Source organism: Jatropha curcas, chromosome 3 (genome assembly GCF_041381405.1).
Source record: "Jatropha curcas cultivar XTBG-Jc1 chromosome 3, XTBG_Jcur_1.0, whole genome shotgun sequence".
Lineage (NCBI taxonomy): Eukaryota > Viridiplantae > Streptophyta > Magnoliopsida > Malpighiales > Euphorbiaceae > Jatropha > Jatropha curcas.
Genome location: NC_143153.1, coordinates 25,165,489 through 25,181,706, shown reverse-complemented (window position 1 = coordinate 25,181,706; position 16,218 = coordinate 25,165,489). Strand labels below are relative to the sequence as shown.

Below are 16,218 nucleotides of genomic sequence, written 5' to 3'. Positions count from 1 at the left end.
GAAATTCTTGTAAATTTTTGAAAACTAGTGCACTTTTTCTTGTTCTTTTTTATAAAAAAAAAAAAAAGAAAGAAAAGAAAAAAGGCTTCCATAAAATTTGTTTGTGAAATTTACCATTTTGAGGGCTAAAGTTCAATTATATGATATGATAACCCTTTCGATTATATACATAAAATGTAAGATGTGAATATGTAAATGGAGGTAAAGGAAAAAAGGTGGGCTTAGGGCTGTACGTTGGGTTGGTCGAATCAGGTTTATTGATTTAAAGGATCTAACATTTTGAGCCAATTATTATTATTATTATTTTATAGGTCCAACGTTAGCAATTTACGGGTTATAAACGATAAATGATAAAAATAATAATATAATTATACAATAGAATTTTGTAAACTACTTTATATAATTAAACATCAATATTTCAAAACAAGTTTCTTAAAAAAGTAATATCGTAATGTCAATAAAAGAGAAGTGGAGAGTCGAGCATGATCGCGAATCTAGTGATTTTATCCTTTGCTTTGTGACTTTCAGATTTTAGATGTTTTTTTTTTTTAGCAAGAGAGAGATTTAACGAAACGAATCTTTTTCACGTACAATCATTTTTTATTTTGATTGACAAAGATGTCGTTTTAAATATTTTAATCAATAAAAAGTTGAAATTTTGAATACAAAATAATAAAATTGTTAAATTTAAGCATCAATTGTCTAATTATTTTAAAAAATAACACGCCTTTTCTTTAAAAAGAAAGAATTCAATGCGCGACCCCTGAAGTATGAAAATTGCCAGACATTGCTTCCTTCTTCAAATAACTACGTTCACAATTTTATGTACATAATATCCAAGCATGGCCACACTTGCTTTTAAATTGGAATTGAATTCAAATCAAATCAATAGAACAAGAATGATTAAACTGCAGTCAATGATTCTTGGTACGCACCAAAGATGAAAATTCTCCACATGAATTAACATATTTATCCCATTCCCTTTGAAGATTAGAAAATCCAAGAAAACAACTCTATGGTACGCACAAGATTGCAAAATCCGCTGCCGGCATTAAATATACAATTTGGACAACACCAAATCACAAAGGTACAGACTCTCTCATTTAATTTCTTTCTTCTAAGTGATCAAAACTGGGAAGGTCAAAAAATTTTCTACATACTATGAATGTTTCAACCGATGAATCGCTACTCCATTTCGAGCAGCTGAAATTTGCCCCCACCTTCCTAGGCGAGGCTCCTGTTGCATAAGTAATTAGACATATCAGAAAACGACTAATCAAAATATCATATATGAGATATGATCGGAGAAAAAAAAGTGAAAACAAAGACAAGCGATTAGCATAAATGTAAACCGTTGTCCAATAATGAGCAGGAATAGTAAAAATCTCAACAGGGTCTGAGGGCTTAAAAATTACAATTACAGAAAATAAGGCATATACGCATGCTCTTCAAAATGAGCATTTCTCAGTATGGTTTCTACAATTAGTGTATGAAAACAGATAAAGTTCATCTGCACCTAAAAATGGTTAGAAGAAAATACATCTGAGACTGGCCCTGAATTAAGCGATCTTTGAAGTAACCACAAGAACAATACAATAATAAAGAAATAAATCTAGGAGCATATTGTATGTCTCAAGCTAATCCATTTCCATAACATTGGATGCACTGATAAATTCTTCAAATCTTGTTTAATTTAATTAATCAGGTATATGCGACCAGTTCAAATATAGGATAGTTGGTCCTAAGAGTATCAAGAAAGACTGTTAATATTTCGAAACAATAAATATACTTTGCTGCTTAACTTTAGAAGCCAGTTGGGCCTTAATTAAGTGTTGGGTTTAGACAGTTTTGACTCAAGTATCTGATTCAACTACGTAACCCTTTCTCTCATAAAGAAGCCCTCATTCAATCAAGGATTCATGCTCCTCATCCCAGATTCAAGGAAACAAATAAATGGGAGACAAAAAGGCAGAGAATATCATAAGAATCACAATAACAGAATAATACTTCACCTGACCAACTCCAGCAACAAGGAACTCTCCAGATTTGGAAAAAGCTAGTGAATTGACAAATCCAACCTGCATTACATAAATGGTAAGCACCACAAGATCAATCTTTAATGGACTTAAGTTAAATTAAACATAATAGAAATTGCATGGCTGAAACCTACATAAAAGTAACATTTGCAGCCAAAAAAGAAAAACAAAAATGAGAGAATCAAAAGAGAAATCCGAGACAAGCAACTAGATGAAATGGAAGTAAGATGAATCACTTCAACGCGATTCTAATTAATAATATCCTAGAATTGGGGAAAAAAAAGGGCTCTATAATGGAGATAGGCGCCTCACTAATGACTATGCACAATGTAAAAGATGCTAGTGGCTTATAGACAAGCAAACATTGCTTGATTAATTCAGATGCGCAACTGAGTATTAAGTGATTAAAATAAGAACATATTTCAATGGAATTTCATACTTATTTCCATGGGATTATGAAAGTGAAAAAGGTCAAATAGCTTCCAACATGAAAACTGCTCAGTTATATAATCACACATATAGTTATTCAGGTAGCACAAAGAGGAGCCCACAAGAAAATGTCAAGTTATAAACATTCTGCCACAACATGAATACCAGAAAATCAAAAAAATGTGACAATATTAGGCCAGGCCAGCTTCCATATCAGCTTTGAGCCTAGCAAGGTTTTGAACTGTTAACACGTACAACATACTATTACTCTATTTAACGATTAACACTGATACTGCAAGATAGACTAATAACGTCAAAGCTCTAGAAACTTTAGCCCGATGGAGCCAGGGTGGCAATTAGAAAACTAGTCCATTGTCACCCAAGCCCAATCAAGCAAACCTTCCACTCGCTTGGATGTGCACAAGGAGAAGACATGTTTCCCAGATAACAGCTAAAGAATAATTGCATCATACAACCACTTCTACTTTGTAGCAAAGCTAAATGCCAGTCACATATACAGCTAAGTCATTTCAGAAATAGCTAAAGCTGGTTCGTGTTCTCGTACTCCAAATAAAAATATGAACATGTTTTAAGTTATGTAGCTTACTTTCCCTGGACTTGCTTTGGAGCTTCAGTTTGGCATTTGAACTTTCAGAAGAATTCAGGCATTTAAATAAGCAAAATGGCAGATTTAAAGAGTCTTGTCACAATGTTTTGCAATTCTAAAAATACTGGTTCTAATGGCTTAGGAAATTTCAGAAAAACCAGTAATACAAGTCCTACATTAACATTTATTCCTGAGGTAAAAATGTACGACACATTGAATGGAAGCATAATCCATATAAAGTGTTCAGATGAGGGAAATTGATTTTAAAAAAAGAGAGCATTTTTACCATAATTGGAAGCTTGTGACCTGTTTCTTATTTGGATTAAGTCTAAGTTGAGTAGAGTTAACTAGATTGTATGATTTTATTAGCAAGAATAATCTCCATGATACCTCGTGATTCAGAATGCTGCAATCGAAGATGGGATATGAAATATTCATTGGCAAAGTTACTTGTGGTCAAGAAATTTTTCGCGACATTAAGCTAAACTGAAACAATTGTGTAATAACAACTAGAGCAGGAGCAGCTTTTGTTCGAAAAGCAATATATCAATTAAAATCACTGTAGACACATTATACAGCAAAATCAAAGATTAACTGAATTAGATAGAATAATTTTCACTCACCAATGGAACATCATACAGAGGTCGAATGCAAGCCGGAGCACTTTCAATAGCCCATAAGTGAACAGAACCATTACCAGCCCCTGACGCAGCAAGATCACTGCCTCTACATACAGTGACTGAACTTACCCAGGAACATGCTGATAGAAAAACAATAGCATCCAGGCAATCAGATGATAGATCAATCAGAACTTTTAAGAAGGGCAGAAAAATAAATTAGGATCCTATCTATTAATAACCTCTCACAGACCAACTCTCCCCCTCATTTCTGACAGGCTATAACGTAAAGAAGGCAAAGAGCAAGAAAGTGAACAATTGACACCAAAAAATAATTTCAAACCAGCAATCAAACTTCACAATATAAAAAGTCATTCTCCTTTTCTGCCATCGAAAAAAAAAATATAGGAGTGTGATAATATAAGAAAAAAAAAAATGGAAACATTTACCTTTATCACCATTAAAGATGCTTCCATTTTCTTTTTGCTCCAAATTTGTGTTGTCAGTAAAGAGAGCATGAGCATTCCTCACAATGTACACGGGCTTCTTTTTTTGCATGCCCCAGACCTCAATATTTCCATCATCCGAACCAGATAAAAATTCATCATTATCAATAAAACAACAACATTCCAGAGACGATGCTGAAGCACGAAATATCAACCTCGACTCCTCAGGGACCTATTTGCAGAATGTAAAATGAGATATTAAGGTTACAACAAAAAGATGGTATTATACTAAAACAAGGCTTAAAAAATGCCTCAAAAGTTTAGCACGTCACTAAGCAGAAAATCTGTGGAGGCTGCATGTAATAAGGATCTCCAGAATATCACGACAAAATACAATGAATACACATATGGTAAAAATGAATTGCTAGTCGTAGAATACTAATCTCATTAAACTTAGTTCTAACTATAATAACAATTTTCAGAATATTTTCCCCCTGATGCCTAAGTAAAGAGAACCATGGCATTTGAAAGAAAGACGATTTTGATTTTGTACATCACCAGTAAAATTTTAGTGCCTTCAGAACATTCAAAACCGTTGAGCAAATCAATGCTGTTGTGAACCATATAACAAAACATAAAAATTTAGATATGTACACGTAATATCTAGAGTCAGATGGTAGCAGATTGTTTTGATGCAAGAAACCCCAAACCAGGCACATGGCTTTTGCTCCTAGATTAATGTGTCTCAGATCGAAGGTTACGAGGTTAAACACACATTGGCACTAGGGCTTTGTGCCCACCATCAGAGACTCTTTTAATGACCACATAGATTGTTCCATCTTCACCAATAGCACACAATTTATGTTTCTCCCTTGATATTTTTGTCAACTTACATAGAAAATAGTCATTACAAGTACAATTAAAAAGCTCTATCATCAGAATCAGAATAAGAGAAGGGCTGCATTTCATAAAAGAATAAGAACTAAATACATAATAAAAATTTAAAACTATGAAGTTCTTGAGTCGTGATTGCCATTAATTGCACTGACATAGCAGTTATTCATCTGCTTCTGGAAGAAATCGAAAAATTTCTTGGTCAGACTCGATAGAATTTGATCAATTCTCAAGAGGGCTTATTTGATCCATGATTTATGTAAAGGTGACACGCAAGCAACCCGTCAATTTGGGATCCAATCCAGGATTTTCTTTGGTAGGTGAAGTTACCAATTCCATTAACAAATTACTTGAATAAAATTAAATTTACAAGTTGGACTTGATGCATCATTGTTTGAGCACCAGATAAGGCAGCAAATTTAGGTATCAAACTTAGTCAATCCAAAGTAATGAATGCCATTCCATTTGATACAACAATCTCTTTTCCCACAATTCAATAGGTGCCAGTCTGCAGCAAGTATTCTGTTCTAGAGTAAAAAAAATATATATATAATAATTAAAAGGCCCCATCCTTCCTGTAGGTACCTATACTAGCCTGAGCCTTCTTTCAAGTGACATATAACGACATGAATATAAGGATATATAGATTCCTGCAGGTATTTTCTCTCATTAAATTTAGAAACAACTGAGAATGCCTACACGTCACAAAATGTATTCGCTCTTTTCCAGACATGGAGACCCAAAAAAAAAACTGAAAACTTGTGAAACATGATAGTTGGCATGCCATAGCCCAAAAAAGGAAGAATAGATTGTTTTGCTGCCACCTTTCAATTAACTTTAACAACCTGTAGCTATGGTTTTTTCTTCTAAATAAATATTACTTCTGTTTTCTGATTGGAAGCAAGAAGTGACAGTAGTTGTAATGATGATGATTTACATGAGAAAACCTTAAAAAACAATTAGTTTTTGCACTTGATAAAAAACAACCTCTGTTTCTGTTTCAAAAAGTAACTTTTTATTACTTATCCAAATACTGATTTTTGTAATTTTCTTTTGGATAGTAAAAGGTTTGTTAAAAAAAAAATGCATATTTAGCAAGCATACCAAATAGTATCATATTTATCTTTATCCAGTCAGAATTGCACAAATGATAATATTGCTTCACCTTAGTCCCATTTTTTTATAGTTAAGACCAAGTGAATCACCAAAATGAAGAGTTTCTGTACCTTAAACAACTGCATAGTCCGATCACGTCCAGTAGCCAACAACCGTTCTTTCCGCAGGCAATCAACAGTCAAAACTTCACTTTGGTGACCAAACAACGTGTTTATATAAGCCCTGTCTTCCACATTCCATACTTTAATTGATCGATCAAAGGAACCAGAGAAAAGTTCTGAAGTGCCTTGCCTAAAAGTTAGGCATGACACAGGCCCTCTATGACCTGGAAAAGCCTACAAGTAAACAATCAATGAGTATACCGAGTAAAAACCTTGACTTCAAACATTCAAAAAAATGTGTTATTGACAGCATAATACCTATATCTATCTATCTATCTATCATATGTAATAATTAACATTTAGAAGTTATCTTGGCACACAGAAGGAGAGTATATCCGTATGGTCAGAATACTACGAACTTTTCCAGATTTTATGATCTGATCCATATGGTCAGAATACTACGAACTTTTCCAGATTTTATGATCTGAATAATGCATGTGAGTGGATCCATTCAGGATCTGTCAGTTTTTCTCTCTCAGGACCAGACAGGAAGCTCAGAGTCCCTCCAACCATGCCCATATAACTGTTGTTTTACTGCCAAACCAAAAAGTTGAAAAACAAATGCATATTCTTCAAGTTCACCTGAATATGTTCTCTTGTCCGAGTGTCCCATATGTGAACATGCCGATCTAATCCTCCACTTGCCAAATACCGACCATCAGAGCTAACAGCCAATGCTAGAACCTGTTTACTGTGCTTTGTAGCTTGACCTTCTGGATTCTTTGCCCCATGAAGCCTCAATGTTTCTTCATTAGGCCATCTGTACTTTTCACTTTTCGCAGTGTCTACATCCCACTGCAAAATTGTGCCATCTTTGGAAGAAGAAAATCCCTTCAAGTCATCTTCAGCTAGACATACAGCAGTAACAGAATGCCGATGTTTCACTAGGACCTCGAATCCACCAACAGTTTCTGGCTTTTCAACCCTGAGGCATTTAATGAATAAGACAATTCTTAAACGAAAGGTAATGCATCCATTAACAAAGTTATGCATAAATGTAAAAGAAGATCCTTGTCCTTTAAAACAGTGTCAGTATGAACAAATTATTCATTGTAAAGCAATTAACAATGGTTTAAAGAAATAAAACCAACGCGGGAAAGTTCTCAAACTCCAAAATCATGATATTTCATTAGCCCTCTAGATTCTCTAACAGTCAACCCGAGAGCATAACTTAGCAATGGCAGCCATGTATAATTTCACAATTTTCTATCTGAAATCACCACTCAGTCCATACGTAAATAAAACAAATTTGGAACTGATATGTATAAAAGATCAATTAAAAGATAATAGAACCTATTTCATCACAAAATTGTAGGTTCATCAATAACATCAAAACCCACCAAAAGATGTGAACTTTATCAACCCATTTAATACCTAAACGAAGCATAAACATGTAAAGCTTAACATGGAAAAAACAAACGAATTTCGTTTTTTTACTTTTTTTTTTTTTTTTTTGTTACCTAGAAGCAATAGCTCTTCTCAATCGCCCACTCTCCTCGAGCTGGGCCTGCATCAACTTCTTAAGCACACGAGAATCTCTCTCCCCGTCCTTCTCAAACTCTTTCTCTTCCTCCTCTTCTTCCTCTTCCTCATCTTCTCTTCTCTCAATCTCCCTAAGCTTATCTACATAAGCTTTAGCCACGCGCTGCCTCTTCTCATCTGCCGTCTCCGCCGCAAATTGATCCATCTCCTCTTCCGCATCCTCCTCCCTCTCTTCTCCGCCGCTTAAAAATCCATTCTCCTCCTCTGACTCGCCAGACTCGATGTAATCGTCGTTGTAATCCATCTTTCGCCGTTTCTTCGATTCTTTGCTGAAGAAAGGATCCTCATTGAATTTGTTGCCCTTCTTGCTTCCCTTAGGACCTGAGCCTCTCTTCTTTGGATTTTTGCTCTTCATGGTTAAATGTTCAGTAGGAAAGAAGAAAAAAAAAAAAAAAAAAGAAGCAAAGACAACTCTAATTTGAGTTTTAAGTCTTATGTTCAGAAACGGAGTATTCGAAGAGAAAATGGAGGCTGCGTGTTTAGCAGGAGAAGCAGAGGGTTTAAGGTTGAGGTTTTTCGGTGGAAGCGGGCCAAGCGGCAAGTGTTGAAGGAGAAAAGGTCCGTTTGGGTCGGTTCGGTACCCGGTAGGGTTATAACATAATTTTCTCTTTTTTTTAATATAATTTTAGCATTTAAATTTAAATTAATTAAAAATACTTTGTATTTTCACGATCCAGCAATGCTAGCCACCATCTCAAAATAAATTGTTAGACAATCAGCCTAAAAACTTACTCTTCTATAGCAATATTTTCATAAATATTTTGAATAATAAAAAAATGTAATGTTTAAATATATGAAGTCATGGTATTTAATTAAATTCAAGAGAATCAATAAAATCTTTGAGTAATAATATACAATATTATATTATTTATTATATGATAATTTAAATTTTTAAAATAAAAATTATCGTATATTACTATTTTTGTAAATAATTTATTATGATATTTTAAAAATTCTAAATAATTTATTATATATATAATAATAAGATATAGATATATATAGAAAATTAAACTAATTTACTACATTGAATATTAAAAGATTTTATAAACAGACTGCTTTAGTTAATCAATCAAACTTTAAACGTGATTAATTTGATGGATTATCCATTTTTCTCTCAATAATAATTTCATGAATTTGTTTTATTTCTAAGATCAATTTATTAAGACTTATCACAAATTCTTGATTACATGGTAAAAAAAATATACATATTAACTTTTTTTCACTTTTAGAAATTCATAATTTTCAACCTGATTAATCTTTTACAATTTAAACCTCAACTTCATTGTATCAATTAAAAATATAAACATAACTATAAAATATCAAACTTTTCATATTTGTCTATATGAAAATAGATTGTATCAACAAATAAACTTTTATATCCAAGGTTAGGAAATTTAAACCTGAATTCAATATTATTACAAAATTTTTATTTGAATAGTGTTTGGATTTTTATATGGGATTGAAATTGGTTAAATTTTCTTAAAGTTAGGCTAGTGTTTGAGTTATTATATATTTATTTTTTTTAATTACTTCATTTTTCAATATGTTTCAATTAATGCTTAAAAATCACATCAACAAAATTATTTTACACTCTATCCATGAATTCAAAATGGTGCCGCTCCTTGATTTCAAAAAAAAAAAAAAAAATCATTTCAATAAAATCATCTTTTGTGATCCAACATTCCACTGTGAGTACTCTTTTTTTTTCATACAATTTTTTAATAAATCAATCATGTTTTTCTAATTTTTAAATTTATCAACCTTAAATTTATGAAATTGATTTTTTAATTTATATAAGTGGAGCCGAATATAAATTTATATTATTAAACTTTGTGGGTGTAAAATTATAATTTTCTACATAATAAATTTATAATTTAACCAATTTGCTTTCATTATTATTTTTCTATAAATATAAAACTAGTTAACTTTTTCCTTTTATTATATTGCAACTATACAGCAGTAATTATAATAAGAAAAAAGAAATAATTTTAGACATCTTAAATCATTATTGTTTTATATTAAGTATCTTTTTTTTTTTTGTTAATATAAAAGTAAATATTTATGAGAAATTGTAAATTGTAATTTATAAATTGTTAAAAATTATATTACTCTCGATAGATTAGAGAAATTTAGAGGTGTAATTTTTAAAATAAATAATTTTTTTAACAAAACCTGATGAAATAGAATACATTAAATAATTTTTTTAGTTCGTGTTCTTATAAAAAATAAGATTGAAAATTTTATTTCACTCATAAAAGTAATAAAAAATAAAAAAAATAATAATACTATGAATATATTATTAAAATACTATTAGTATATTGTTAATCTAGTTGATAAGCAGTAAATATTCTATTTTTAATTAGATCGAATGGTTGGTATAGAAGTTATTGAAATCTAATATAAAAAGACTTTTAAAGGCATATTTCGAATATAGAGGAGTGAAAGTTCCCAACAATCAACGAGTTGATCATACCCTTCTATGAACCGTACGAGCACGTCCTCTTGGAATTGACGTCGGAGCCTTGGAATCTCAGTAGCCCCTCCTCTTCATCGCGGAATGATGGATTCGAATAGAAAGCCCTCCTAGTCCAGAAGTTTCTGATGGAGCCACCATCTGAACCTCCTGGTGTCAGAGCCCCCCAAAAAATAAAGAATCCCTACCACTGTAGGCAGGAAAATAAGAGTTTTGTGTTGTGGAAATTGGGTTTTTTCCACCACAAGCAATTTGTGAATTACTGTACTTACTAACTACATTAAGTAAATTCCCAGGTAAGTGGAGGAGTCACAAATGGTCTCACTTAAAATTCACTTGCCTAGACAGAATTTACCTAGAAGTAATTAATTAGACAATAACCACCAAAAATATTTTTGCCCAACAATAGCTATTAAATAAATAAAGACAAAAGCAATAAATAAAAGAGAACACCAAAATTTAACGAGGTTCGGCCAATTTTGCCTACGTCCTCGGACACTACCAAATTTATATTTCACTAAAGAAATATACAAATTGAGAGAGGAGAGAAACTTGTCTAACTCACTTAAGAATTGGAAGACAAGTAGACAAGTTTTTGGAATGAATAAAACTTAAGAAGCTAAGCTCCTTTTATAGCCAAACAACTCCCTATTCCCTTCCCTTTCTTTCGATGTGGGATTTGCAAACCACCTAACCAATAATCTCCACCTTGGCGAAAATCCCACAAATGCAAGCTTCTGCTCTTTCTCTCACAAAGTTGTAATGTCTTCAAATGTGCTTGGCAATGCCAAGCTTCAATTTTTAACAATATTGATCAAGTCCAAACAGTGTTTGAACTTGACAGCTGTCACCACTTTTGTCAACATATCAACAGGATTTTCAGCAGTCTGAATCTTCTGGAGTTGAACCTGTCTTTCCTCCAGAATTTCTCTGACAAAATGAAATCGAACGTCGATATGCTTCGTCCTTGCATGATAAACTTGGTCTTTGCCAAGTGAATAGCACTTTGACTATCGCAATGTACAACAATGTTATTTTGCCTAATTCCCAATTCATCAAGCAATCCTTGAAGCCAAATTGCCTCCTTAACAGCCTCTGTAACTGCCATGTACTCTGCCTCTGTTGTAGACAAAGCCACTGTTGACTGTAAAGTAGACTTCCAACTAACTGGTGCTTTTGCAAGAGTAAACACATAACCAGTAGTTGATCGACGTTTATCCAAATCACCGGCATAATCAGAATCACAGTATCCGACTATGCGTTGACCACTATTCTTATCCTGCTCAAAAATCAATCCAACATCCACGGTGTTCTGAAGGTACCGCAGAATCCATTTCACAGCTTGCCAATGCTCTTTGCCAGGATCATGCATGTATTTGCTCACAACTCCAACTGCCTGTGAAATGTCAGGTCTTGTACACACCATAGCATACATCAAGCTACCTACAGCATTTGCATAGGGAACTCTTGACATGTATTCCCGTTCTGCATCAGTTTTTGGCGACTGAGCTGCACTGAGTTTGAAATGAGGAGCAAGAGGTGTACTAACAGGTTTGGTTTTGTCATCCATACCAAAACGTTTTAGTACTTTTCTCAGATATTGCTTCTGATTCAGACAAAGTCTCCCCAATTTCTTATCTCTGGTTATCTCCATGCCGAGAATCCTTTTTGCTTCGCCCAGATCTTTCATTTCAAATTCTTGATTCAACTGATTCTTCAAATTCTCAATTTCTTGTTTATTCTTTGAAGCTATTAGCATATCATCAACATACAAAAGTAGATAAATGAAAGAGCCATCTTGTAGCTTGCGCAAATACACACAATGATCGTATTTGCTTCTTGTGTACTTCTGCCTTTGCATAAACTTATCAAATCGCTTGTACCACTGCCTCGGAGATTGCTTCAATCCATAAAGCGATTTTTCAAGTTTGCATACCATATTTTCCTTTCCAACAACCTTGAATCCTTCTGGCTGAGTCATATAGATTTCCTCTTCCAGATCTCCATGTAAGAATGCAGTTTTTACATCCAATTGAACTAGTTCCAAATCAAACTGTGCTACCAAGGCTAACAAAATCCGAATGGAGGAATGTTTTACAACTGGAGAAAATACTTCATTATAATCAATTCCCTCCGTCTGAGCGTAGCCTTTAGCTACCAACCTTGCCTTATAGTGAACACTGTCTCTGTCAGGAAATCCATCTTTCTTTGCATATACCCATTTGCATCCTATTGCCTTCTTTCCCTTTGGTGGATCAACTAAGTTCCACGTCTGATTCTTATAAAGGGACTTCATTTCATCTTCCATAGCTTTTCTCCACTTTACTTCTTCTGAACTTTTGACAGCTTCATTGAAAGTGGATGGAATGCTATCATCTGCAATTGGAGATGCATAGGCCACCATATCATCAAAACGAGCAGGCTTTCTTATAACTCTCCTTGGCCTATCAAGTGCAATTGACTCAAGTTGCTGTGGAGGTTCTTGGAGTTGAACCTCGTCTTCATCTGAATCTCCTTCTACCTCAGGAGTTTCTGCAGGTTCGGTACTTGCCACTGGGATTTTCTATCAAACTCCACCCGTTTGGGAGTATCCTCCACCTGTTGTGGAGTACCATCTGATTGCTTTACTGTCACCTTTTTTAACATGGTAGATTCATCAAAAGTGACATCTCTGCTAAAGATTATTTTCTTTGATTCTGTGCACCATAGTCGATAGCCTTTAACACCGGTGCTTATCCCCATGAAAATGGCTTTCTTAGCTCTTGGATCCAGCTTCGATTCCTTAACATGAGAATATGCAGTGGAACCAAATACACGTAAGGAATCATAATCATTAGCAGGTTCTCCATACCATACCTCTATAGGTGTTTTGCCACCAATAGCAGTTGATGGTAATCGATTAATGAGATGGCACGCATATGACAAAGCCTCAGCCCAAAATTTCTTGACTAACCCAACATTAGACAACATACACCGAACTTTCTCCAGCAACGTTCGGTTCATACATTCTGCCACCCCATTCTGCTGCGGTGTATTTCTAACTGTGAAGTGTCGAACAATGCCTTCATCTGCACAGATTTTATCAAAAGCATCATTTTTGTATTCTCCTCCATTGTCTGTTCGGAGACATTTGATGTGTCTGCCAGTCTGAGTTTCTACCAATTTTTTCCACTTAAGGAAAACTCCTAGCACTTCATCTTTTGATTTCAAAGTATACACCCAAACCCTTCGAGAGAAATCATCAACAAAGGCCACATAATAGTGTTTACCACTCAAAGAAGCTGTTGTAGAGGGTCCCCATACATCAGAGTGAACATAGTCCAAAATACCCTTGGTATTATGGATTCCGGTGCCAAATTTCACTCTTGTCTGCTTTCCTTTGGTGCAATGCTCACAGAAGTCCAACTTGCAGGTTTTGACATTTTTCAATAATCCCTGATCTGACAATCTTTTCAAGGATTTTTCACCTGCATGTCCCAAACGCCTATACCACAATCTAGTTGTTTCCAACTCTTTGTCATCACTAGAAACAACTGTTGCTGTCGATCCAATAATTGTATTACCCTGATAGTAATACAAATTATTCCTTCTCCGAACTCCTTTCATCACCACAAGTGCACCTGAGATGACTTTCATCACTCCATCTTTTGCAATTACAGTGAGTCCTTTTGATTCTAAGACTCCCACTGAAATGAGATTCTTTGTCAAACTCGGTACATATCGAACATCAGTCAGGATCCTGATTGACCCATCATGATTCTTCAAACGGACTGAACCAATCCCTTCTGTGAAGCAAGGAACATTATTTGCAGTATAGACAACTTCATTTTCAAGTTCTTTAAAGTCAAAAAACCAATCCCGGTGGGGACTCATATGATGACTGCATGCAGAGTCTAGCAGCCATACCTCACTAGAACTTGACAAATTTGCTGATGAATTGTCTATAGATGTCATGATAACTAATGAGAAGTCTGAGTCTTCATCATCACACTCAGCTATGTTTGAATCAATGACAGCTTTGCCTTTGGCTTTCAGCTTTGGGCAATTTTTCTTCCAGTGACCTTTCTCACGACAAAAGGCACACTCATCTTTTTCAACTCTGGATCTTGAACGGGATCTACTTTTCTTTCCCCCTTTCTTTTGGGTTCGTGAACGACCTCCAACCACTAGAGCTTCTGCTTCAGTTGCCTTTTCCTTCTTTTCTATCTTTCTCAGTTCATGGCTGTAAAGATCAGCACAAACTTCACTGAAAGTCACATCTTTATTCCCATAGATTAGAGTCGTTGTAAGATGTTCAAATTCATCAGGAAGAGATGCTAGCAACAACACTGCCAAATCTTCGTCTCCAAATATCACATCCAAATTAAACAAATCACCCACCAACTGATTAAATTTTGTGATGTGTTCATTCATAGTGGTACTAGGAACATAATCGAAGCGATACAATTTCTTCTTCATGAAGAGTTTATTCTAATTGTTTTTCTTCAAAAATTTCTCCTCCAATGCCTTCCACAATTTGTTTGCAGAAGTTTCTTTCGAGAAAGCATATTTTTGCTCTCTAGAAAGACACGACCGAATTGTACCACATGCCAGACGATTGATGGTCTTCCATTCACTCTCCTCCATCTCGTTTGGTTTCTCTTTTTCAATAGCAACATCTAGACCTTGCTGAAAGAGAGCGTCTAGAACTTCACTTTGCCACATGCCGAAATGACCGGTCCCATCGAAAATCTCCACTGTAAATCTTGCATTTGATACAACATTTCTTACGAAGGTTGATGCTGTAACAGGTGTGGTATTTTTCTTTCCGTCTGTCATTTCTGCTTTAAATATCTAATAGCTATAAAATCAATTTTCAAAATGCGGAACACAACCAAGGAACCTTTTTTATGTGGCAGATCAGACTATGCTGCAACCACAGTGAATACTTAGTAACCTTGGCTCTGATACCATTTGTTGTGGAAATTGGGCTTTTTCCACCAAAAGCAATTTGTGAATTACTGTACTTACTAACTACACTAAGTAAATTCCCAGGTAAGTGGAGGAGTCACAAATGGTCTCACTTAAAATCCACTTGCCTAGACAAAATTTACCTAGAAGTAATTAATTAGACAATAACCACCAAAAATATTTTTGCCCAACAATAGCTATTAAATGAATAAAGACAAAAGCAATAAATAAAAGAGAACACCAAAATTTAACGAGGTTCGACCAATTTTGCCTACGTCCTCGGATACTACCAAATTTATATTTCACTAAAGAAATATACAAATTGAGAGAGGAAAGAAACTTGTCTAACCCACTTAAGAATTGGAAGACAAGTAGACAAGTTTTTGGAATGAATAAAACTTAAGGAGCTAAGCTCCTTTTATAGCCAAACAACTCCCTATTCCCTTCCCTTTCTTTCGATGTGGGATTTGCAAGCCACCTAAGCAATATTTTGGGGGTTCTAATAATCCCCTATTTTATCCAGTTTAAGAAGTGCGTAGCGCTTGATACATCAAGTATGTTTCTGCATTCACATGTGTCTTAATCGGATGCCGTGCTGCGATAATGATTGCTTTGCTTCAAAAAGATAGTTGTAAGAAATAAGACTTCAGATTAGAATACAAATAAGATCAAAAAGGCTTATTCCACATAATGGAATAGATGTGATTTTTTTTTTTTTTTCTAGATACAAAAACTTCTTTTTCTTTACCATAGTTTTAAATTATGCAAATGTCCATTTAGGATGTTGTATATACAATACATAATGGGCCGTGCAAAGTACAGGACTTAGGAGTGTCGAGGAAACATTCTTTGAAATCCAATAAGCCAAACTTCTATATTTTGGGTTCATTTCAGTCACCGCCGAGCCATTGTTGGACCTTCAACAATCCCTAAACCAAGCAGGCTAG

General features: G+C 34.4%; 1 protein-coding gene across 1 annotated transcript; it reads right to left on the bottom strand.

The window, feature by feature from the left end:
- Positions 1 to 900: 900 nt before the first annotated feature.
- LOC105636586 (U3 snoRNP-associated protein-like EMB2271) lies at positions 901 to 8,413 on the bottom strand. Its single transcript, XM_012219897.4, has 7 exons — positions 7,767 to 8,413; positions 6,889 to 7,231; positions 6,256 to 6,480; positions 4,139 to 4,367; positions 3,696 to 3,832; positions 2,013 to 2,078; positions 901 to 1,237 (listed from the first exon to the last, which is right to left on the bottom strand). Exons 1-7 carry the CDS (start codon positions 8,201 to 8,203, stop codon positions 1,160 to 1,162), a joined length of 1,515 nt encoding a protein of 504 aa, XP_012075287.3. The 5' UTR covers positions 8,204 to 8,413; the 3' UTR covers positions 901 to 1,159.
- Positions 8,414 to 16,218: the final 7,805 nt, after the last annotated feature.

Excerpts from the sequence above, each read along its gene's own strand:
- LOC105636586 (XM_012219897.4), bottom strand. The coding sequence starts at position 8,203 with ATGAAGAGCAAAAATCCAAAGAAGAGAGGCTCAGGTCCTAAGGGAAGC. Across the intron at positions 3,833-4,138 it reads CATCTTTAATGGTGATAAAG|CATGTTCCTGGGTAAGTTCA; the intron begins GTAAATGTTTCC and ends TTTTTCTATCAG. Across the intron at positions 1,238-2,012 it reads TTGTTGCTGGAGTTGGTCAG|GAGCCTCGCCTAGGAAGGTG; the intron begins GTGAAGTATTAT and ends CTTATGCAACAG.